We start from the raw sequence: 26209 nt of genomic DNA, 5'->3' as shown, positions 1-26209 counted from the left end.
AAGCTACATGCGTCCCGCCTTGTGTCTAAAATTACCCAATGGCATAGACTGTTCCCATCTCTCTCTCTCTCTCTCTCTCTCTCTCTCTCTCTCTCTCTCTCTCTCTCTCTCTCTCTCATCTCCCTTTTCTCCCTCCCCATTTCCCTTTCCTCCTCCCCTCTCCTCTCGAAGATAAGTTACATCGTCCGCCTTGTAACATTCGTGAAAACACACACACACACACACACACACACAAATACAAAACAACAAATTTTCTAATATCTCTCTCTCTCTCTCTCTCTCTCCTCCTTCGTTTCCTCTCCTTCCTCCCTCCCCTCTTCCTCTCAAAGATAAGCTACATGCATCCCGCTTGTGTCTAAAATATTAGCAAATGTCACTCTCTCTCTCTCTCTCTCTCTCTCTCTCTCTCTCTCTCTCTCTCTCTCTCTCTCTCTCTCTCTCTGAAGAGAGAAGCGTCCACATTCCTCTTCGAAGGCGATATAGTGACTAAAAAATAGCAGCATAATACACAAAGACGACAAGTATGACAAGCTTGCAAGAGTTTCCCGCGCTCGGGCGCGCGGCATTACCACCCGTATATCATACAGGCAGGCTTTTTTAACATCCGGCGCGAAGGGGTTAATGTGTGGCCCCTGTTCACTTAGCAGTAAATAGGTATGGGATGTAACTCAAGGGGTTGTAGCCTCGCTTTCCCGGTACGCGGAGTGTGTTGATGTGGTCTCAGTCCTACCCGAAGATCGGTCTATGAGCTCTGAGCTCGCTCCATAATGGGGAAGACTGGCTGGGTGACCAGCAGGTGAGCGAGGTGAATTACACACACACACACACACACACACACACACACACACACACACACACACACACACACACACACACACACACACACACACACACACACACACAGATTTGTAGTACCACAAATTTATCATCTGTCAACACATATATATACACACACTTCACAAGAGAGAGCTATTATCCCTCTACAACACTGTACTACACTCTCATTGCTGGAATGGTAGAAGTTGTAATAAGAGTGTTAAATCTAATTTCCAGCATTTTGACAATAAGCATAAGTAATCTTACTTCTAGATCTATATCCCCTCTAATATTCCCAGCTTAACTTGTGGCTGAGGTATATACTACCAGAAATACATCAAGATATACAAGTAAGTGGTATGCAGTTAATCATTTCAGAACAGTAACCCCTATTAACTGCATATAACTGAAGATAAAAGCAAGATAAAAAAAGTTTAGCAGGGAATGAAAATTGAGAAGTGTTACAGGACATGGTACATTTCCACTCTCATTTATCTCAAAAGATAAAATGTACCTCATGTACCTTGCTCACACTTCCCTGCCATATCTTTGTCTGTATGAGACCACTAACAATAAGTGCAAAATGGGATGTATGTACAACAATATCAAATCTTCAAGTTAATGAAAATTACCACCATTATTCAGTGACATGCTCCGACCTAACCTCCAGTGTAGGTTGAGCCTTGAGGGCAGGGTGGGTCTTACAATGGACCTTGGAGTAGTGGGTGTCACGATCATGCTTAGAATAGTAAGCCTTGTTGCAGGTGCTGCATGGAAACCGTCGCAGCCCATTGTGGCGATCAAGATGTGTGCGAAGGTGCTGGCGAGTGTAGAAGTGGGAGTCACACTGGGGGCAGGCATGTGGTTTTGTGCCTGTATGACGCATTTTATGCCTTGTTAAGATAGCCTGGCGGTGGAATGCAGCCCCACAGTCTTTACACACGTGCTTACGTTCCTCCTGGAAGAAAATCCAACTCTTAATCTAACTCTACTAATAGCAAGACATAAGAAGACATAAGGTAATGCTACCAAAGTATAAAATATAGAAACTGTGAGAAAAAGAACTCCATTTTACTTCATGAATAAAAATAAAAGCTGAGAAGGATAATTATTACAGCAATCAGACCCAAAATAAAATATGCTAGATTATGTGGTCTTTATGTTAGAAGCATGTGAAAAAATTTGAGATGAGGAAAACAGCAATCAAGATGGTACTACCGTTGGAACAGTCATGTCATGCATAAAGGTTACCAATGCTGCAAGAATAGACATAATCAAAATTTACAGTTTGTTAAATAGGATGGAGGAAACAGGTAATAAGCATTTATGGGCATTATAACAATGATTTATTGCAATAATAATATCAAGTTATAAGGTATCCAATAATTACTTTTTCTGTCTTACTGATCCATCAGTAATGTCATTATTTTTTTATTTTGAACCAGTGATAATCAATAATTTTACTTTTTGGAATATAAACATATAGAAGTTTTTAACTTTCAAAGTCACACACATTCAACTCATGGAGGAGGTAGTAGACACATACTAAAACAGTAATTTACTCCCAGCAAGGTCTAATAACACTAGTTCACTGGGTGCTGCGAACCTTCCATTAAAACTAATTGTGATCTCACTGAAATATTCCCTTTGTGTCTCACAACTCTATGGGGCAGTGACAGCCTGCCCTCTAAAGACAACTTCTTCACACAAAATTACATGCACTTACCACACACAAACACCCTTCATTTAAAATTCAAAATTCAAAATGGCAACTCCAAATCCTGCCTCGGAGTCCCCTTCTGGGGAGGGGACCAGAAATGTCCCCAGGTTAGACTGACCTCTCGGTGGCAACCTAAAATGTCTTTACATCTCCCACAACTTTTTCTACATTAACTTCTGCAACATTCGTGATCTTAGATTTAATTTCTAATCTGTAGAACACCACCTCTCCTCTACTAAACCTCATCTTTTCCTCAACAAAACACAGCTATCTGAGGCAACCAACAGTAGCCCTCTTTTCTGTTCCCCCCTACTTTTTCTATTCTCATTTTCACTTCAAAACTGGATATTTTGTCTATGTGCGCAACGACCTAACTTGTTCTTTTGCCGACGCTCCTGAATCTTTCGAGTTTTCCACCATCTGGCTTAGACTCCACAATCATTCTTTAACTAAATTCATCTGTGCTATTTATCTCTCCCCTAACTCCTCTGGCTATTCTTTGACTATTTAACTTCCAAAGTGGAGCACATTCTGTTCCTCTACCCTTTCGCAGAGACCTCCATCCTTGGAAATTTCAATGTTCACCACCAGCTTTGGCTTTCCTTTCCCTTCACTGACCATCCTAGTGAACTAGCCTTCAACTCTGCTATCCACCATGACCTAGAGCAAGTGGTGTAACACCCTACTCATATTCCTGACAGTCTTGGAGATACGCCCAGCATTCTTGAACTTTTCCTTATCTCTAATCCTTCTACTTATGCTGTTACCCTATGTTCTCCGTTGGGCTCCTCCGATCACAATCTCATTTCTGTATCTTGTCTTATTTCCCCAATTCCTCCTCAGAATCCACCAAAGTGGAGGTGCCTCTGGCATTTAACCTCTGCCAATTGGGGGGAACTGAGGAGGTATTATGCTGATTTTCCCTGGAATGATTACTGTTTCCATGTCAGAGACCCATCTCTGTGTGCTGAACACATAACAGAGGTGATAGTGTCTGGCATGGAGACATACATTCCTTGTTCTTTTTCTCAACCTAAACCTTCTAAACCTTGGTTTAACACAGCCTGTTCTCGAGCTATACATGGTAGAGAGGTTGCCCACAATTGATACTTGAGCCTTCCATCTCCTGAATCTCATGCACTGTATTTTTCCTTGGAATCGTGCCAAGTCTGTTCTTCAACTTGTCAAACGCTCCTTCATAAACAGAAAATGTCAGAAACTTTCAAACTCCAATTCCCCTCATGACTTCTGGCATCTGGCCTAAAACAACTCCAACAACTTAAACTCTTCATCTTTCCCTCCTTTATTTTATCCTGATGGCACCACTGCCATCTCATTTGTCTCTAAAGCTGAACTCTTTTCTCAAACCTTTGCTAACAACTCCACCATGTTGGGCTTGTTCCTCCCTCTCCTCCTCTCTCTGACTATTTCATACCTACAATTAAAGTTCTATGTAATGATGTTTTCCATGCCCTCCCTGGCCTAAAGCCTCGGAAGGCTTATAGACCTGATGGGGTCCCTCCTATGGTTCTCAAAACTTTACTTCCGTGCTTGCACCTTGCCTAGCCAAAATCTTTCAATTATGTTTATTGACTTCTACCTTTCCTTCTTGCTCAAAGTTTGCCCACACTCAGCCTATTCCTAAAAAGGGTGACTGTTCTAATCCTATAGCTTTAATCTCTTGCTTGTTTAAAGTTTTTGAATCTATCCTCAATGGGAAAATTCTTAAACATCTGTCACTTCACAACCTTCTATCTATTTATCTCCTATCAAGGGTGCTCTACTGGTGATATTCTGGCATTCCTTACTGATTCTTGGTCATCCTTTTTTAGAGATTTCGGTGAAACTTTTGCTGTCGTCTTAAGCATACCAAAGGCTTTTGATAGAGTCTGGCACAAAGCGTTGATTTCAAAACTGCCCTCCTACAGTTTCTATCCTCTCTGCAACTTTATCTCAAGTTTTCTTTCCGACCGTTCTATTGCAGCCGTGGTAGACCGCCACTCCTCTTCTCCTAAATCTATTAACAGTGGTGTTTCTCAGGGTTCTGTCCTATGACCATCTCTTTTTCTATTATTCATTAATAACCTTCATAACCAAACTTCTTGCCCTATCCACTCCTACGCTGATGATACCACCCTACATCTTTCCATGTCCTTTCAGAGACGTCCAGCCTTTCAGTAAGTCAACAGATCATGCAGGGACAACACAGAACAATTGACTTCTGATCTTTTTAAGATTTCTGATTGGGACAGAAAAAACCTAGTAGTTTTCAATGCCTCAAAAACTCAATTTCTCCATCTATCAACTCAACACAACCTTCCAGACAACTATCCCCTCTTCTTCAATGACACTCAACTGTCTCCCTCTTCCACACTGAATATCCTCAGTCTGTCCTTATTAAATATGTTTATAAGTGATTGGTGTAATAATGTTCATAGATGGTTGGAGTAATTAGGATTGGAGGGTTAATGTTGTCAAGTTAACTGGCTGTATGGCTAGTTGGTGTAGGTCGATGATAACAACCGAGGGTGAAGTGGCGGTGGGGCCCAGGAGTGGGAACCGAGCTGAGGATAGGTGGTGGACAGGACCGGGTTACCAGTGTCCAGCCCGACGCCACTGCCACCATTACCACCCCAACACCTGGGCTGCTGTATCACACCCATGGATTTCTACCTTAAATGTAAATATACATGTATTTTCTCTGTTGTGTTGCTTAAATGGGATATTTATATTGTTGGACATCAGCTTTATGTTATACTTTGATTTCTAAGATTGTATGCATTGTGCTTACAGAACAAATACATAACCCCAGCTTGATAAAGGGAGTTCATGTATTTATATCCTTTGTGGTTACAACTCTGAAAATCCCACAAAGTCCTTCGAACTGGATGAACTACGCTCGTCCTACCTGAGGTGTGCCCGGCCTCGCTCGCTTGCTTAACCTGCAGCAGCAACAACCAGCAACTCAGAAACGAGATTGGATCTGCCAAGCCTGCAACCGCACCCAACACAGCTTATCCAGGTGCCATCAGTATCAGAGAATGTCGGTTGACGAGCAGTGGATCGTTGTGAAGAAGGCAGGGTTGTGTTTTCAATATTTGGGGCCACACAACCACCGTTTGTGTACAAGCAACACGTGCCTGCTGTGCAACAAGCCTCATCACTCATCACTCCATCCTCACAACTTGAGATCGCGGCTTTCCCCACTTGCTGCCCCTTACCATCCACCGCCTCTTTCCAACAGTCATCATCCTCGTTCTGGCATAATAGAACCAGAAAGAAAATGGGCAACAACTAAGAGAGAAAATGAGGATGCTGTTAATCAAGCCCCACATGAACAACATCTGCAACGGTACAGTGTCACCACCAGAGGATTTTGCTACACTTCGACTGCGTTGGTGGTCGCAGTAATTGGTCCTCACACCCGTTTAGTGCAGTTGCTCATCGACGGAGGATCCGATTCTTCTTACATTCAATCTTCTGTCGCCAATGATTTAAATCTACCTGTGACAGATTCTGATACTTTGCCTGTGTTGGTTTTCAGGAGAAGATTGAGAATATAAAGAAGTATGAACAAGTGATGGTGACACTCCAGAGTTGGAATGGTGGTCCATCGGTGGAGTGGCTTTTGTGGAAAAGTGAAAATCTATGTGCTCCCTTGCTGCCTAGAAAGCCTCCCTCTTTCAGTGTTTTGGAAAATATAAGTCTAGCAGATGACTTCGGTCAAGGTCCTGTAGACATTCTGGTTGGAACTGACCAAATGTATGACATCGTTCTCTGGAACCAAATTCCAGTCACAAAAAGGCTTCAGGCTATTGAAACGATCTTCGGCTATGTGTTGCATGGAGGCACTGGAGAACCACGAATCTCGCCTTGTTGTCACTCCTACTACAGGAATAGAGTGGATTCTCTCTGGGAGCTAGATGTTCTCAGAATCTCTGATCAAGAAGTCAAGCATACTAGAAATTACCCAGAACCAAAGTGGAATGAAGCTAACAAGTGCTATGCAATTAATCTTGTATGGAATTCTGAGGAATGGCCAATAACAAACCAAAGAGCAGCGAGGACGAGGACAGATCGTATGACAAGTCGCCTAAATGCAGAGGAACTGCTAGAGTATGATGACCACCTGGTGAATCTCTTCCGAAACTCAGTTATCGAGCATTCTCCTGTTCACCAAGAGAGTTCAGCTTTCTTCATGCCCCACCGAGGCCTATATTGAAAGGAGAAACTCAGAGTGGTATTTGATGGATCGGCTAAGGATGGAATAGGCCGAAGTCTCAACTCATACCTTGATCCTGGCTTCAATCTTCTATCCTGTCTTCTGTCAGTCATCTTGAACTTTCGTGCCAACTGAGTGGGTTGCCAAGGAGATATAAAGGCAGCATTCCATCAAATACTTGTACGAGAAGAAGATCGCCAGCATGTCCAGTTTCTATGGAATGACAAAGTTCTCAGGTTCCAGAGGGTCCTGTTTGGACTGACCTGTTCTCCATTCATGCTGCTCCACACCATCACCACCCATCTCCATCATTTCACCAGTATAACACCAGAGCTCTGCCACCAAGTTGAGCAAGGAATCTACATGGACGACATATGTCTTTCTTTCCCCACCATTGAGGAAGCAGATGCCAGAATGAAAGGCATAGTGGAAATATTCTCTGCTGCCAGCATGGAGCTTCATAAAATGCACCAGACAGGTACACCTTCTGACAATTCAATGGTACTTGGCATGGGATGGAATACGATAACTGACTGTTTGGCGGTATCCATACCAGAACAGGAGTCTATACCCCACACAAAGAGGGCACTCCTCTCCTTGTTATCAAAGGCCTTTGACCCTCTCGGTGTACAGACTCCTTGGATGATCATGGGGAAGGTAATCTTCCAAAACACCTGGAGGGATCCTGCAAACCTATCATGGACAACAGAACTTACACCAACAGTTAAGGCTGAGGTGGAACGATGGTGGAGTGATGCACATAACATACGAGAGGTGGCATTTCCCCAATGTGCAGGCATCCTGGCTGGACCAGATATAGTTTTTAATGTCTTTTGTGATGCATCCCAGAAGGCCTACTGCACAGCGATATATGCCGTCCATGGAAGGGAGTTGAATTTGTTGATGGCCAAAGGGAAGTTGGCACCTCTCTCCCAACCACTGAGCATCCCAAGACTTGAGCTTATGGTAGCCTTCATAGGTGTGAAATTTATGAGAACTGCCTGCAAAGCCCTGAGCCTTCAACATCCAAAGATAATGTACTGGACTGACTCCACTGACGTACTTTGCTGGATTAACCCCTTCGCGCCGGATGTTAAAAAAGCCCGCCTGTATGATATACGGGTGGTAGTGCCGCGCGCCCAAGTGCAGGAAACTTGTGCAAGCTTGTCATACTTGTCGTCTTTGTGTATTATGCTGCTATTTTATAATTACTATATCGCCTTCAAAGAGGAAAGTGGACTCTTCTCTCTTCGGAGAAAAAGAGAGAGTGAGAGAGAGCGAGAGAGAGAGAGTGACATTTGCTAATATTTTAGACACAAGCGGGACGCATGTAGCTTATCTTTCGAGAGGAAGAGGGGAGGAGGAAGGAGAGAGAAACGAGAGGAGAGAGAGAGAGAGAGAGAGAGAGAGAGAGAGAGAGAGAGAGAGAGAGAGAGAGAGAGAGAGAGAGAGAGAGAGAGATTAGAAAATTTGTTGTTTTGTGTGTGTGTGTGTTGTGTGTGTGTGTGTGTGTGTGTGTGTGTGTGTGTGTGTGTGTGTGTGTGTGTGTGTGTGTGTGTGTGTGTGTGTGTGTGTGTGTGTGTGTGTGTGTGTGTGTGTGTGTGTGTGTGTGTGTGTGAATGTTACAAGGGGACGCATGTAACTTATCTTCGAGAGAGAGAGGGAGGAGAGAGAGAGAGAGAGAGAGAGAGAGAGAGAGAGAGAGAGAGAGAGAGAGAGAGAGAGAGAGAGAGAGAGAGAGAGATGGGAACAGTCTATGCCATTGGGTAATTTTAGACACAAGGCGGGATGCATGTAGCTTATCTTTAACGATTGGTGGAGACAAGGATGGTGGGAGGAGCACTAGGAATTTAAGGACAGCATACGGCTTGTGTAGTTGGTATCCAACACATTATATGGGACAACTGAACTGAAGAAAGCTCAGAAAAGAAATATGACGCCTACGTATATGCTACTGGGGCTTCATGACGCCTACATAGGTGTCACAGTATTGAAGGGGTTAAGTCAGAAAAAACTCGTAAGCTTTTCAAGAAGAACAGTTCTCAAGCCCAGAGCAATGGCATTTCGTTGACGGACTTACCAACCCTGCTGATTTAGGAACAAGAGGTCTTCCGCTCAGTAATCTAATAACCAACCAAAGCTGCTGGAAGGGCCCTGAGTTCCTGAGAGGTCTGTCTACGGTTGAGACCCCAGGTGAACACTTCTGTGTGTGGAAACAAAGTGCTGCTGCAGAAGTTGAGATGAAAAGCGAATCCAGCACCACTTCAAAGAGGGTAACTGCCATCGCAACAACACCTCCTCAAGACAGTGCTACTGGACCTTTTCCCTTAACCGACTGTTCCACCCTCAAACAGGCCATTAACCGTCTTCCTTGGATAGGCGTTTCACTCATAATGCACGCTGCCAAGATGCTGCATGCAAGACTGGCCCACTAACTCCAGAGGAAAGAAGGGACTCACTTCACTACTGGATATTCTTGCCACAAAATGCTTCCTACTGCACCGAGCTGGATGCCCTGCGGCATGGAACATCTTTGCAACCACATTCTCCACTATCAAGACTTCGACCTTTTCTTGATAAACACGGTCTGATAAGGGCCACTTTGAGAACCAACGAACCTTCTCTGATAGTTCTACCTGACCTGAGTTACATCACAACCCTTATAGTCGATGAAGCCCACCGGCAATGTTTTCACCAAAGCACACACACCACTCTTGTTATCCACCGAGTATATGATCAGGAGGAAGACTGTTCTGAGAGTAGTGAGTTCTTGTGGACGGTGCAAGCGGTATCACAGCTTACTGTACTCTTCCCCTGAGACTTCCCTGCCAGACTTCCGGATGGAACCAGCACGACCTTTCTCAAGAATTGGATTGGACTACTTCGGACCCATCTACGTGGATGCAGGAGAAAGGAAGGTGTGGGGCTTGTTGCTTACATGTGCCACTTCACGTGCTATTCACCTAGAAGTGGTAAGGTCTCAAAGTAAAGGTGATCTCCAGCTGGCGCTCAGGCGCTTCTTTGCGCTATCATCATTGTAAGTGACAATGCCAAATCTTTCAGAAAACTGTCTGGACAGCTACCTCAATCCACGCAGTGGCACTACATCCCCGAAGCTGCGCCGTGGTGGGGAGGATTCTGGGAGAGACTGGTAGCGTGCGTCAAGAAGTCGCTTAGAATCACCCTGCACCAATGCCATCTCTCCTACGACAAGCTGAGCACCGTTTTCTATGAACTCGCCCTTTATTTAAACCTTCGCCCCTTAACCAAGGACAATGGGGGTGAGGTTCTTACCCGGGCACATTTCCTCTTTGGAGTGACATCCATACGAGGAATTGTCTCACCTGATGTTGACCCGTCTGCTACACTGGACCGTTCCTGGCGTAACAGGCGAAGAGTCTCAGATCAACTCACCAAAAGATAGTCCGGAGAGTATTTACAAACTCTGAGGACTTGGAACACCAAACTCCGGGGAAGATCTACTCGAACACCACAAGCTGGAGACATCGTCATGGTACATGGAGAAACTACAAGGGGTCAGTGGCCGATGGCAAAAATAGTTTCTCTGATCCCCGGTCACGTTGGTCATCCATGTACTGCTATTTACCTGCGTGGCCGTACTACTCGATGCCCAATAGACAAACTGTACCGACTGGAAGCAGTGCATGATGCTATCACAAGCAAGGATGATGAAGGAACGAACGATATTACTACTGCTCACATGGAATTGGAATTACTATTGGAAGAGGAGTGCAGGTTGACACCTGTTATGCCTCCAGTAACCACCCGCTCAGGTCGTCAGATCCGCCTGCCGGAATATGTGTAATGTATTATAATATGATTATCAAAATCCACAAGTGGATTTCTGGTGAAGAGGATGTTAAATATGTTTATAGGTGATTGGTGTAATAATGTTCATAGATGGTTGGAGTAATTGGGATTGGGGGGTTAATGTTGTCAAGTTAACTGGCTGTATGGCTAGTTGGTGTAGGTCGATGATAACAACCGAAGGTGAAGTGGCGGTGGGGCCCAGGAGTGGGAACGAAGCTGAGGATAGGTGGTGGACAGGGCCAGGTTACCAGTGTCCAGCCCGACACCACTGCCACCATTACCACCCCAACACCTGGGCTGCTGTATCACACCCATGGATTTCTACCTTAAATGTAAATATACATGTATTTTCTTTGTTGTGTTGCTTAAATGAGATATTTATATTGTTGGACATCAGCTTTATGTTATACTTTGATTTCTAAGATTGTATGTATTGTGCTTACATAACAAATACATAACCCCAGCTTGATAAAGGGAGTTCATGTATTTATATCCTTTGTGGTTACAACTCTGAAAATCCCACAGTCCTTTACTCATAATCTCAACTGGAAACTTCACATCTCATCTCTTGCTAAAACAGATTCTATAAAGTTTGGTGTTCTGCAGTGTCTCTGCCAGTTTTTCTCGCCTTTCCAGCTATCTCTGTTCAAGGGCCTTATCCGTCCTTGTATGGAGTACTTTTCATATGTTTGGCAGGTTCCACTCATACAGCTTTATTATATAGGATAGAATCACAAGTGGAACCATGCATACTTTGGGTTCCCAGGGGTCTCCAAGTGCACAGGTTCAAATCCTATCCACAGTCCAAGTGTAGGTTGGGCTTCCTCACTTGGGGCAACGGTTTCCTAGTGGGCGGGCTTTGAGATAAGAGGTACCCCAAAAACTATCTGATTTAGCCCATAAATTCTTGTCCCACATGGTATATAAAAAAAATAAATAAAAAAAACTTCCCTCCTCTGACACTGTGTTCAGCCTCATTCTAACCGCCAAAATGTTGCATCTCTTTCTATCTTTTATCACTATTTTCATGCTAACTGTTCTACTGATCTTGCTAACTGCATGCCTCCCCTCCTCCTGCAGCCTCGCTGCACAAGACTTTCTTCTTCCTCTCATCCCTATTCTGTCTAACCCTCTAATACAAGAGTTAAACAGTACTCGCAATCATTTATAACTTTCACTGGTAAACTCTGGAACTCCCTACCTGCTTCTGTATTTCTATCTTTCTGCGACTTAACTTCTTTTAAGAGAGAGGTGTCGAGACATTTGACACTTGCTTTTGGACGACTCTTTTAACCTTTTAGGGAACCTGCAGTTCCAACGTTTTTTTTTTTTTTTCTAACTTTTTTTTTTGCCCTTGGCAGCTTTTTCTTCTTGCATAAGAAAAAAAAGACCTTGTTTATCCAGATTTTGGATAATCCAGGCAATGTCCAGATAATGATTTAATAATTCAAGTTCAGACAGCCAAGAAATTAATTAAAACAATGCACGCCCCGCACACTTCCAGAAATGGACAACAGATGGCAGTGCTGCTGTGGTAGGCAGTTGTAAACAAGTCTGGCCGACATTGATGAACACTGTGTAATGTCTGGTATCAATGAGCAAGTTTGTGAAAGAGATGAGCACAGAGAAAAAGTAAAAACTGACAACTTGTTTATCTTGAAATGCTTGAAGTTGGTGGTGTTTTCAATCTATTTCAATTGTTTTATTTATTCTACTGTAGATAAAACTTTTTTTACAACCCAATACTTAGGGACTCAGGGCAACATTGGACTAGGCTAAGTAATAGTTAAGAGGGGTCAATTTATCTGCAAGGTTTAGCAATAGTACTGTGCAACATTTTGAGGTCAAATTATAGAGGTGGATTCATGTGCTAGATCAACTTATAATCTACAATATACAGTACAGCAATACTCCACTTAACAAACAGGATAGGTGGTGTCAAAGCCGTTCGTAGAGCAGAAATTCGTTAAGCGGACGAAATTTTCCCATAGGAAATAATGAAAATCACGGGGCGTTCTGGGCTGGTCCCCAACATATCACATGGGTTAAAAGAAAATTTTTTTTCTATTAGCTTTTTATAAACCTTGCCCCAAGATAGGATTGTTTTGTAATGTATAAAGTGAAATCTTACATGGAATACCAGAAAATAAAGCAGATGAGATTGCCCACAGACGAGGTGGAGACTCACGGTGACTCGGTCACTTCTTCTTCTTGTGACCCTTTTAGCCTTTGTGTTGTCTTTCACCACAAAATTTGTTTCCACTCCTCTATTGCCTATTATAAAGGATATCATATCTTAGTATTCATATACGCTCATGCCATGAGGATAACCTCGACTCCATGGCACTGAGTGATAGTGAATTACTAATGAAATACCATGGTATTTCATTAATAATTCACTATCACTCCCTTTATTTAGTTTTCCATTTATGAATTTGTAAAACATTTTTTGGGTCACTATCACAGTTTTCCACCACCCTCTGTTCATATTCCTTCTGTGCTGTTCTCCTTACTTCAACATATCTATTCCTTGCTGTTTTGTAGACTTCCCTTGATAATACATCACTGTTTTTCTTAAGTTTCTTCCATGCCTTTTCTTTGTTCTTTTTTTGCTTCTTCACAATTTCTATTAAACCACTGTTTATTATTTAAAGTCCTCTTTCTGTGATATGGCACAAACTTTTTCACAGCAGAGTTATACAAATCCATAAATTTATCGTATTTCAATTGCATATCCATTTCCTGGTATACCACGGACCAGTCAATTTAATTAAAGAACTCCCTTATATGGTTATAATTTGCCCTAGTATAATTTGATTTTTCCTTCCTGCGTTCCACAATCTTATTCGTGCTTAATTCCAGCTCAAAGCTTAGGACATCATGATCGCTTTTCCCCAAGGGACATTCATATTCAATTTCCTCTTTTAGAGAGATTCCCCTGGTAAATACCAAATCCAACCTTGCTGCAACATCTTGTCCCCTGCACCTTGTTGGTGATCTCACCCACTGTGTCATCAAGTTATTTGTTGCTACCTTTAACAATTCTTCTGCCCACTCACCACCGTTCACCACTTCGTAGTCTTCCCACACTATTTCTTTGCAATTGAAGTCTCCAACTATCATCACTCTATCCTTTCTGATGAGTTCTTGCTTCATTCTGTCTAGAGTATTTCTCATCACCATTTGGTACTGTTCATATTCCCAAGCACTGGTTCTGGGTGGTATGTATACTGTTATAATATTAATGTCCCTCTTGCCATCTGTTATAAGCATACTTATCACTTCCTCATTTCTCTTACTATAGTTCACCTCCTTCACTATCAGATCTTCCTTAGTAAGAACCATTATACCACCACCTCCTTTATTTTTTCTATCATTTCTCCATACTTTGTAGTGTTTTACAACAAACCAGTCTAGCTTTATTTCGGGTCTTAGCTTTGTTCCCACTACACACATTATGTCCGGTTCGTTATTTCTTAGGTAATCCATACATTCTAGCCTCTTAGACAAAAATCCATCTATGTTCGTGTAAGTCACTTTTATTCCATTCCTAGTCTCATTCTTCCATGTAATGCCTATTCCGTCTGTTTTATCCACCACTTCTTTAGCCTCCCATTTCTCATCCTCCAAAAAAAAATTGGTCTTTTCCTCCTCTGTTCTTTCGTCATTCCTCTCCTTAACTTCAGTTACAAGCTCCTTCATTTTCATTCGCTCATCTTGTGACATATTTCTTCTTATGTAAATTGTTTTGGTTTTCTCAGAGTCCTTAAGTTTCCAAGCCCTCCTCAACAAGGCCTCAGCTGCCACCTGAGACTTTAATTTCAATTTTAATGGTCTATTCCTGCCTTCCTCAAAAGTTCCCAATCTCACACTTTCTTCTACCTCAGCATATAGGTCCTCTTCTTCCACAGAGATCTTGTTCAGTAAAGACTTAATCCTGTCATTTTCCTTATCCCTCCTGTCCTGCCAGTTCCTGTTAGTTTCCTCTTGCAATCCTATTATGATCACACATTTTTTCTTTTCAGCAATATCTCTCACCACATACTCATTTTCCTTTAGTGCCTTTACCATTTCCCTCTGCGTAATCCCTTTGTTTTCCTCTTTCTGCTTTTTTACTAGTGTGTGTATTTACCTAATTGTATTTACCTAATTGTAACATACGGGAAAAGAGCTATGCTCGTGTTGTCCCGTCTCCATATCTATTAATGTCCAGCTTTTTCTTAAAATCATGAATATTCCTTGCGTTGACCACTTCCACGTCTAAACTATTCCATGCTTCCACCCTTCTATGAGGGAAGCTATATTTTTCACATCTCTCCTATAAGTGGCCATTTTAGTTTTTCCCATGCCCTCTCGACATTCTTTCATTCCACATACACAGATCTTCCCTATCCATTTTTCCATGCCAATCATCACTCTGTATATTGCTATCAGGTCTCCCCTTTCTCTTCTGTTTTCCAGGGTCGGAAGTTGCATTCTTTTCAGTCTGTCTTCATAAGTCAAATCTCTTAAGTCAGGCACCATTTTCGTTGCAGCCCTCTGTACTTTCTCTAGTTTCCTTATGTGTTTCTTTAAGTTCGAGCCCACTGTATTGTTGCATATTCAAGCCTCGGTCTTATCATTGCAGTAATTATTTTCTTCATCATTTCTTCATCTAAATATACGAACGCCACTCTTATGTTCCTCAATAAGTTCAATACTTCTCCAATTATTTTGTTTATATGTCTCTCTGGCGATAGGTCATTGGTAATTGTCACCCCAAGGTCTTTTTCTTCATGACTGGTTTTATGTCTTCATTTCCTATCTTGTACATACTCCTGATTCTTCTTTCACTCTTGCCAAACTCTATTTTCTTGCATTTTGTCGTGTTGAACTCCATTTGCCATGTACAGCTCCATTTCCATATTCTGTCCAAGTCTTCCTGGAGTAGTTCGCAATCTTTGTCACATCTCACTTTTCTTAACAATTTTGCATCGTCTGCAAATAGGCTCACATAACTGGACACCCCATCCACCATGTCATTTATGTAGACCCAAAACATTACTGGTGCCAACACTGATCCCTGTGGAACTCCACTCTCCACCAATCCCCATTCTGATGGTCTGTCCTTAATTATTGTTCTCATTTCTCTTCCTACCAAAAAGTCTTCCATCCATTTTAGTAAACTGCCATGCACTCCTCCTACCATTTCAAGTTTCCAGATCAGTCTCCGTGTGGTACCTTATCAAAGGCCTTTTTTAAATCCAGATATATTCCATCAGCCCAACCATCTCTTTCCTGTATTACATCTATCACCCTCGAATAGTAACATATCAGGTTTGTCGTGCATGAACGCCCTTTTCTAAAACCAAATTGACACTCACAAAGTATGTCATTTTTCTCCAAGAAGTCTGTCCATCTATTCTTCACCACCCTCTCACACATCTTAGCTACCACACTTGTAAGTGACACTGGTCTATAGTTCAATGGGTCTCTCTTGTTACCTGATTTATAGATTGGGACAATGTTAGCTCTTTTCCAGTCTTGGGGCACTACACCTTCCCTTAATGAGGCATCAATTACTTCACAAACTTTTTCTGCCAGTTGCTCCCTGCATTCTCTTAAAATCCATCCTGATACCCCATCAGGTCCCACAGCTTTTCTCACTTCTAAACTCCCCATCATGTTCTTGATCTCCTCCAGTTACTTGAAACTCCTTCATAATCCCTTTCTGTTCCATTACCAGTGGTTTGTCAAAAGCAGTCTCCTTTGTGAATACCTTCCGAAAGCATCCATTCATAGCCTCTGCCATTTCCTGGGATCTTCACTGCATACTCCATTTACTTCTAAACTTTCAATACTTTCTCTATTTTTGATGTTGTTGTTCACATGTCTGTAAAAAAGCCTTGGTTGGTCTTTACATTTATCAATTATATCCTTTTCTTGTTTCTTTCTTTCTTCTCTTCTAATCAACACATATTCATTTCTTGCTCTTTTGTAACTTTCCCACTGCTTAATCCGTCTTTTCCTTCTCCACCTCTTCCATGCATCCTCTTTTCTTGTTCTAGCCTTTTCACATCTATCGTTAAACCAGTCCTGCTTTCCAACTTCTCTATGTTGTCTTATTGGTACAAATTTTTCTCACCTTCTTTGTATATTTTTATAAATTCCTTCCACTTTTCATTTGCTCCTTAGCAATCTTGAATTTCATCCAATTTGTCTCTTGAAAGAATTTCTTTAGGTTTCCAAAATCTGTCTTGGCATAATTCCATCTTCCCACTTTATATTCTTCATTTCTTCTAGATTTCTCTTCATCTATCACCTTGAACTCCAAAACTGCATATCACTCTTTGCTAAAGGGCACTCCACCCTCATCTCCTCAATGACCATTGGCTCTGTACTAAAGACCAAGTCCAGTCTTGACGATGCTCCCTCTCCTCCAAACCTAGTATCTTCTTTGACCCACTGAGTTAACACATTTTCCATTGCCAGTGTCAATAGTGTATTTCCCCATGTTGTCTCTGATCCTTCCATTGACCAGTCCTCCCAACACACCTCTTTACAATTAAAATCTCCCATCATTATAGTTCGTTCACAGCCACCCAACATTTCTTCCAGACATGTTCCTGTATCACTTATCATTTCTTCATATTCCTGTACTGACCATGCATTTGTGTGTGTGTGTGTGTGTGTGTGTGTGTGTGTGTGTGTGTGTGTGTGTGTGTGTGTGTGTGTGTGTGTGTGTGTGTGTGTGTGTGTGTGTGTGTTTCATTACATTTCACAGGCTCTGAGGTGATTGTCTCTATTTCTATTTAGTCTTTCCTCTCACTAATGCACACAATCTTTGCTAATAGATGTTACCCTTCCTTTTAATTAATTAATAATTTCTATATTTCATGCTAAGGCATTTTCCTTTTCTTAGTTGTTTTGTATTACTCTGTCCTCCTTTGAAAATTATGCTTCATTACCATAACTGGTTTGATAATGGAAAAATTATCACTATAACCTGTAAATTGATAAGGAAAACTTTATTAGATGTAAATGATAATTGAAAGCTTTCATTAAATTTACAGCATGATAACCAATAACTGATAAACAGATAAATCCAAAATTTCGATACTAGCAATAATTTTATTGATTTTTTAAATCCAAAAAAGATAAATCAAAGTCTTTGTTTTTTATCTTTATCTTAGATAACTTAGAAAAATCTTAGGAAAACCTTCATGTTCAATGTTTATCTTGTCTCTTCACTTATGTCCAGTACTGTTTTAACCAAAATAACACTACAGTACACTCAACCCTCGTTTTTGTAGATTAAATGGTGCAGGCACTGGTCTGGATAATAAAGAAGTCGGTCTTTTGTTTGTCAAATATGGTCATTTGTCTCCTTAGACTTTATGGGGAACTGGAATTTTGTCTATTTTGGTTTCCCAGATGAACTAAACCTAATGGTAAAACTAACCTAACAGTACAGTAATACTCCGCTTAACGAACGTTCGTCTAACGAATTTCCAGTTTAACGTACTATATAAAGTTAGACCAAAAAAATCCGCATAACGTACAACCACATCTGTTTTTAGCGAATTTTCTGGGTTTGAATTTGCCAGGTGAGGGACCGAACGCGGCAGCTTCGCTGTGATTGGCTGGCTCCCCGCCTCTGTCTCTAGCGCTCCTGGAGCTGGATCCAAGATTCTTTAACGTCAGAACAACCTCCTGCCGCAAAATGGCATCCATAAACGCTTGGAGGGACGGTGACAAGGTTGCTCTGAGGTTGCTGGGAACACCACCTCTGGAGGTGGTGTTACTGTCTTATATATGCATTTATGTTCACAAAACATTTCTATTAGCTTTTTACAAACCTTGCCACCGAGAAAGGATTGTTTTGTAATGCATAAAGTGAAATCTTACATGGAATACCAGAAAATAAAGCAGAGATGAGATCACCCACAGACGAGGCAGAGACTCACGGTAACACTGCCGCTTCTTCTTCTTCTTCTTCTTGTGACCCTTTTAGCCTTTGTGTTGTCTTTCACCACAAAATTTATGTTTTCACTCCTCTATTGCCTATTATAAAGGATATCATATCTTAGTATTCATATACGCTCATGCCATGAGGATAACCTCGACTCCATGGCACGGAGTGATAGTGAATTACTAACAAAATGGTAAAGGCACTAAAGGAAAATGAGTATGTGGTGAGAGATATTGCTGAAAAGAAAAAATGTGTGATCATAATAGGATTGCAAGAGGAAACTAACAGAAACTGGCAGGACAGGAGGGATAAGGAAAATGACAGGATTAAGTCTTTACTGAACAAGATCTCTGTGGAAGAAGAGGACCTATATGCTGAGGTAGAAGAAAGTGTGAGATTGGGAACTTTTGAGGAAGGCAAGAATAGACCATTAAAATTGAAATTAAAGTCTCAGGTGGCAGCTGAGGCCTTGTTGAAGAGGGCTTGGAAACTTAAGGACTCTGAGAAAACCAAAACAATTTACATAAGAAGAAATATGTCACAAGATGAGCGAATGAAAATGAAGGAGCTTGTAACTGAAGTGAAGGAGAGGAATGACGAAAGAACAGAGGAGGAAAAGACCAATTTTTTTTTTGGAGGATGAGAAATGGGAAGCTAAAGAAGTGGTGGATAAAACAGACGGAATAGGCATTACATGGAAGAATGAGACTAGGAATGGAATAAAAGTGACTTACACGAACATAGATGGATTTTTGTCTAAAAGGCTAGAATGTATGGATTACCTAAGAAATAACGAACCGGACATAATGTGTGTAGTGGGAACAAAGCTAAGACCCGAAATAAAGCTTGACTGGTTTGTTGTAAAACACTACAAAGTATGGAGAAATGATAGAAAAAATAAAGGAGGTGGTGGTATAATGGTTCTTACTAAGGAAGATCTGATAGTGAAGGAGGTGAACTATAGTAAGAGAAATGAGGAAGTGATAAGTATGCTTATAACAGATGGCAAGAAGGACATTAATATTATAACAGTATACATACCACCCAGAACCAGTGCTTGGGAATATGAACAGTACCAAATGGTGATGAGAAATACTCTAGACAGAATGAAGCAAGAACTCATCAGAAAGGATAGAGTGATGATAGTTGGAGACTTCAATTGCAAAGAAATAGTGTGGGAAGACTACGAGTGGTGAACGGTGGTGAGTGGGCAGAAGAATTGTTAAAGGTAGCAACAAATAACTTGATGACACAGTGGGTGAGATCACCAACAAGGTGCAGGGGACAAGATGTTGCAGCAAGGTTGGATTTGGTATTTACCAGGGAATCTCTAAAAGAGGAAATTGAACATGAATGTCCCTTGGGGAAAAGCGATCATGATGTCCTAAGCTTTGAGCTGGAATTAAGCACGAATAAGATTGTGGAACAGGAGGAAAAATTAAATTATACTAGGGCAAATTATAACCATATAAGGGAGTTCTTTAATGAAATTGACTGGTCCGTGGTATACCAGGAAAGGATATGCAATTGAAATACGATAAATTTATGGATTTGTATAACTCTGCTGTGAAAAAGTTTGTGCCATATCACAGAAAGAGGACTTTAAATAATAAACAGTGGTTTAATAGAAATTGTGAAGAAGCAAAAAAGAACAAAGAAAAGGCATGGAAGAAACTTAAGAAAAACAGTGATGTATTATCAAGGGAAGTCTACAAAACAGCAAGGAATAGATATGTTGAAGTAAGGAGAACAGCACAGAAGGAATATGAACAGAGGATGGTGGAAAACTGTGATAGTGACCCAAAAATGTTTTACAAATTCATAAATGGAAAACTAAATAAAGGGAGGCAATAGAAAAGGTAAAAAACAGGGAAGAAGTATATGAAGATGCTGGAGATATAGCTGAAATTTTGAACGACAACTTTTGCAAAGTGTTTACAAAGAAGGAGCATTTTTTGGGAAGTAGGCCTACGGAAATAAAGCAAATGCAGGACATCATGGTTACTAAAGAAGATATAAGGAAAATTATAAGTAATCTGGATATTAATAAATCAATGGGGCCTGATGGCATATCTGGGAGGTTGCTAAATGAATGTAATGATCAATTGTTGAACCCCGTATTTGATATTGTGGAAACCTCCATACAAACAGGATTAGTCCCGAAAGAGTGGAAAAGAGCTGACACTGTGCCTATATATAAGAATGGTAGTAAAATGGAACCGCTAAATTATAGACCAGTATCGTTGACTAGTATATTGTGCAAGGTATGTGAAGAAGTAATTAAAGCTAAGTGGAGTGAGTATCTAAAAAGTGAAAACATTCTGAGTGAAAGGCAGTTTGGTTTCAGAAAAGGAAGATTGTGCGTATCCAATTTATTATGTTTTTATTCAAGAGTGACTGACATACTACAACATAGAGAGGGATGGGTGGATGCTATCTACCTGGACTTGAGAAAGGCCTTTGATAAAGTACCACACAATAGACTGATGTGGAAACTAAAGATGATTGGAGGAGTAAATGATAAACTAGCAAAATGGATGGAAAATTACTTAATGGGAAGAGAAATGAGAACAGTGGTGAGAGGATGGAAGTCCGAGTGGAAGAAGGTAACCAGTGGAGTTCCACAAGGGTCAGTGCTGGGTCCCATCATGTTTTTGATTTATGTTAATGATATGCCAGTAGGAATCGGCAGTTACATGAACATGTTTGCGGACGATACTAAAATCATGAGGAGAGTAAAGAAAATGGAAGATTGTAACAAGTTACAGGAAGATCTTGATAAAATATATGAGTGGAGTAAGGAGTGGCAGATGGAATTTAATATAGACGAGAGCCATGTTATGAAAATGGAAAGAAGTAGATATAGACCAAACAGGGATTACAGGCTGGGTGATGAGAAAATTAAAGAGACCAATGAGGAGAAAGACTTAAGAGTAACTGTCCAAAACACCTTGTCACCGGAGAAACACATTAACAAGATTTTTTGGAAAACATACAACATGCTTCAAAATATTGGCCTTGCATTCCACTATCTAGATGAAGGAATGATGAAAAAGATATTATGTACCTTAATAAGACCCCAGTTAGAATATGCAGCATGTGTCTGGTCACCGCATATGAAGAAAAATGTGAAGAAGGTGGAAAGGGTACAGAGGCTGGCAACAAGGATGGTACCAGGACTCAGGAAGTTAGACTATGAGGAAAGACTGAGGAAGCTGGGGCTGACCACATTAGAAGAGAGAAGAACAAGAGGAGACATGATAACTATGTATAAATTGGTGAACAAGATTGACGTACTGGATAGAGAATTGATAAAGGTGACCACAAGTAATCATTTCCAAGGCCATGGAAAAAAGCTAATAAAGGACATCTGTCTAAATGACGTGAGAAAATACAGTTTCTTGCATCGTAGCATTGATAAGTGGAGTAAACTGAGCAGTGATGTCGTTGACACGGTGTGTGTCAATCAGATGAAAGAGAGATATGACAGGAATGGACAAGGAAACAGGTCACAGAGAGCTTAGCTCGGGCCCTGTAATACACAAATAGGTAATTACAAATAGGTAAATACACACACACACACACACACACACACACACACACACACACACACACACACACACACACACACACACAGTGGTGTAGTGGTTAGAGTCGACTCAATGAGGCCGGGTTCGATCGGCGAGGCAAATGGGCAAGCCTCTTAATGTGTGGCCCCTGTTCAACTAGCAATAAATAGGTACAGGATGTAACTCGAGGGGTTGTGGCCTCGCTTTCCCGGTGTGTGGAGTGTGTTGTGGTCTCAGTCCTACCCAAAGATTGGTCTATGAGCTCTGAGCTTGCTCCGGAATGAAGACTGGCTGGGTGACCAGCAGGCGACTGAGGTGAATTGCACACACAAACTGGCCGATGATGTTGAACACAAGAAAATATGGATAATAAAAAGAGATGAACTTAGAGGAAAGGGAAAAGGAGAATGCTAAGAAGAGAAGCTAAGGAAAAAAACCAGAAAAGGATAGAAATAGAGAAGAATTTTTACTGGAGGGTTCTGGATATGAGATTAATGAAATGGTACCTAAGGAAAAAAGAGATCGTGGAGGAGGCAATAAATTAAGAGTGATTTATATTAACATAGCATACTGGAAGTTTGACATTATTTGAAAGAGAAAAGCCCGGATGTAATGTGCATCATTGAAACAAAACTAAAAAAAGAGATCCATGTCAACTTTAAAGAGGAAGGATATAACACCTGGAGGAGAGACAGGAAAGATAAAGGGGAAGGAGGAGTGCTAATGATGGTTCGTGATAATATACGTGTGGAGGATGTGCAATATGGTGAGGACAAAGTTGAATTAATGGGACTAACAATCAGAACAGAAGATTTGAAGAAAAGAAAAATTATAGTTACATATGTTCCACTAAAGACTAATACATGGAGATCAGAAGAACATAAAGATATGCAAAGAGAGGTGATAAAGTGCTTAGGTAATATAATAAGAAGACATAGAAGAATACTATTAGTTGGAGACTTTAACTGTAAAAAAATAAACTGGAGAGAGATGGAAGTAATGGATAATGCTGGGCAGTGGAGCGAGAAAGTGTTGCAGTTGACTATGGTTAATGCAATGAACTAGTGGGTGGAGGAGTCAACAAGGTACAAGAAGAAAGAGCCCCCTCCAACCATTCAATACCTTAGTCCAATGGTGAGAAGTGTTCATGTGACATTAGAGATGCAAATTCAGGAGGAAGATGGGATAAGTTACAGAGATGACTATAAAGGAGAGAGCTTAAATTATGCAAGAGCAGATTTTGGAAAAATTAAGGATCTATTTTGCTGATATTGAGTAGAGTAATATTATGTACAGAAAAGCAGTACAAGGGAAATATGACATATTCTTACAGAAATATAATAAGGAGTAAAAAGTTTGTACCTGTTTATAGAGTTAAGAAAAAAATACATGTTTGGTACAATGCAAGGTGCATACAAGCCAAAAAGGCAAAAGATAAAGCATGGAAGAAACTCATAAAACAGGGAAATGACTATAACAGACAGCAATATAAATATGCCAGAAATGAATATATTAGAGTAAGGAGAGAGGAAGAAAGAAATTTTGAGAAGGATATAGTGAATAAAGGCAAAGATAAACTCAAACTTTTCTACAAGTTTATAAATGGCAAAACAAAGAATAAGGAAACAATTGTAAAAATAATTAAAGAAGGGAAGACATACCAAAAAGAGAAAATGTGTGAAATAATGAATGAGAGCTTCAAAACAGTGTTCACTGCAGAAGATGATTTCACAGAACCTAATAGGACATAGGATTGCCAAGGATTACAGGAGATCACAGTGCACAAAGAGGATATTGGAAGATTATTGGATAAGTTGGATGTCAGAAAAAGCATTGGGGCCACATGGTGTATCAGGCTGGGTGTTAAAAGAACGTAAAGAGCAATTACTGGATCCAATTTGGAAATAATTACAAGTTCAATAAATGAAGGGAAAGTTCCACTAGAATTTTTTTTTTTTTTTACATAGGGAAGAGGACTGGCCAAGGGCAAAAAAAAAAGGAAAAAGATTAATAAAAAAGGCCCACTTGAGTGCTGGCTTTCTAAAAAGTGGAAAAGCGTCAGCTAAAAATAGGGAGCAAATGCCTCAATACCTCCCTCTCAAAAGAAGACAAGTCGTAGGAATTCAGAATTACAGATGCAGGGAGGGAGTTCCAGAGTTTACCAGTGAAAGGGATGAATGATTGAGAGTACTGGTTAACTCTTGCATTAGAGAGTTGGACAGAATAGGGATGAGAGGAAGAAGAAAGCCTTGTGCAGTGATGCTGCAGGATTAGGGGAGGCATGCAGTTAGCAAGATCAGTAGAACAGTTACCATGAAAATAGCGATAAAAGATAGAAAGAGATGCAATATTTCGGCGGTGAGAAAGAGGCTGAAGACAGTTAGTCAGAGGAGGAGGTGATGAGATGAAAAGCTTTTGATTCCACCCTATCTAGTAAAACTGTGTGACTGGAACCCCCCTAAACATGTGAAGAATACTCTATACACAAGCGGATAACGCCCTTATATAAAGTAAGCAGTTAGAGAGGCGAGAAAAACTGGCGGAGACACCTCAGAACACCTAACTTCATAGAAGCTGTTTTAGCAAGAGATGAGATGTGAAGTTTCCAGTTAAGATTATGAGCAAAAGACAGACCGAGGATATTCATTATGAAAGAGGGAGACAGATGAGTGTCATTGAAGAAGAGGGGATAGTTGTCTGGAAGGTTGTGTCAAGTTGATAGATGGAGGAATTGAGTTTTTGAGGTATTAAAAACTATTAGATTTTCTCTGCCTTAATCGGAAATCTTAGAAAGATCGGAAGTCAGGCGTTCTGTGGCGTCCCTGCGTGATCTGTTGACTTCCTGAAGGGTTGGTCGTCTCTGAAAGGACGTGGAAAAATGTAGGGTGGTATCATCAGCGTAGGAGTAGATAGGGCAAGAAGTTTGGTTAAGGTCATTAATGAATAATAGAAAGAGAATGGGTGACAGGACAGAACCCTGAGGAACACCACTATTAATAAATTTAGGAGAAGAACAGTGGCCGTCTACCACAGCAACAATAGAACAGTCAGAAAGGAAACTTGAGATAAAGTTGCAGAGAGAAGGATAGAAGCCGTAGGAGGGAAGTTTTGAAATCAACGCTTTATACCAGACTCTATCAAAAGCCTTTGATATGTCTAACGCTACACCAAAAGTTTCACCGAAATCTCTAAAAGAGGATGACCAAGACTCAGTAAGGAAAGCCAGAAGATCACAAGTAGAGCGACCTCTGACAGAAGCCATACTGGCGATCAGACAGAAGATTGTGAAGTGACAGATGTTTGAGAATCTTCCTATTCAAGATAGATTAAAAAACTTTAGACAAGCAAGACATTAAAGCTATAGGACAGTAGTTTGAGGGGAAGAGAGCCAACGTAATACCGATATTTATAGGAGGAAAGGCAATTGAACCACTAAACTACAGACCAGTGTCACTTACAAGTGTCATGGGGAAGTTGTGTGAAATAATTATCAAAGAAAATGGGTTAAATTTCTAGAAGAGGAGCAAGTCATATCGAACAGACAATTTGGGTTCAGGACAGGGCAGTCATGTGTATCAAACTTATTAAGCTTCTATTCAAGAGTTATTGCAAGACTTGAAAACAGAGATGGATGGGTAGACACAGTATACCTGGATATTAAAAAGGCTTTTGATAAAGTCCCTCATGGAAGACTATTTTTGAAACTAGAGAACATAGGAGGACTGCAAGGAACTTTGCTAGAATGGAAAGGAGATTATCTGAAGGATAGGGAAATGAGAACTGTGATCAGATATACATACTTAACTTGGGGTAAAGTAACTAGCGGAATGCCACAAAGATCAGAGTTAGCCCTCATTATGTTTCAGATTTATGTAAATGACATTCACATTGAGATACAGTTATATTAATTTATTCACTGATGATGCAAAGCGGCTAAGAATTATCAAAACCAGAGAGGACTGTCTGCTGTTGCAGGAAGATATAAACAACATCTATGAGTGGAGCAGGAAGTAGAAATTGGAGTTTAATGCCCAGAAATGTTACATAATAGAACTAGGAAAGAGTAAGAGAAAACCAGTATGGAACTATTTGATGGGAGA

General features: G+C 40.8%; 1 protein-coding gene across 5 annotated transcripts in view; it reads right to left on the bottom strand.

Annotated features, from left to right (window-relative positions):
• Nucleotides 1-788: 788 nt before the first annotated feature.
• LOC123519936 (histone-lysine N-methyltransferase PRDM9-like) overlaps nucleotides 789-26209 on the bottom strand; it is a 105828-nt gene continuing 80407 nt past the window's right edge. For 3 of the 5 annotated variants that reach the window (XM_045281656.1, XM_045281655.1, XM_045281657.1), the window contains exon 7: nucleotides 790-1774. In XM_045281656.1, coding sequence (XP_045137591.1) covers nucleotides 1454-1774 — 321 coding nt within the window. In that variant the 3' untranslated portion in view covers nucleotides 790-1453. Of the gene's footprint in view, nucleotides 1775-26209 lie in introns of all 5 variants that reach the window. The other 2 variants (XM_045281654.1, XM_045281653.1) reach the window with 1 other exon arrangement.

The sequence above is a fragment of the Portunus trituberculatus genome, chromosome 46 (genome assembly GCF_017591435.1).
Source record: "Portunus trituberculatus isolate SZX2019 chromosome 46, ASM1759143v1, whole genome shotgun sequence".
Classification (NCBI taxonomy): domain Eukaryota; kingdom Metazoa; phylum Arthropoda; class Malacostraca; order Decapoda; family Portunidae; genus Portunus; species Portunus trituberculatus.
Note: the sequence above shows the minus strand (reverse complement) of the source record. Positions and strands in the feature narration are given on the sequence as shown.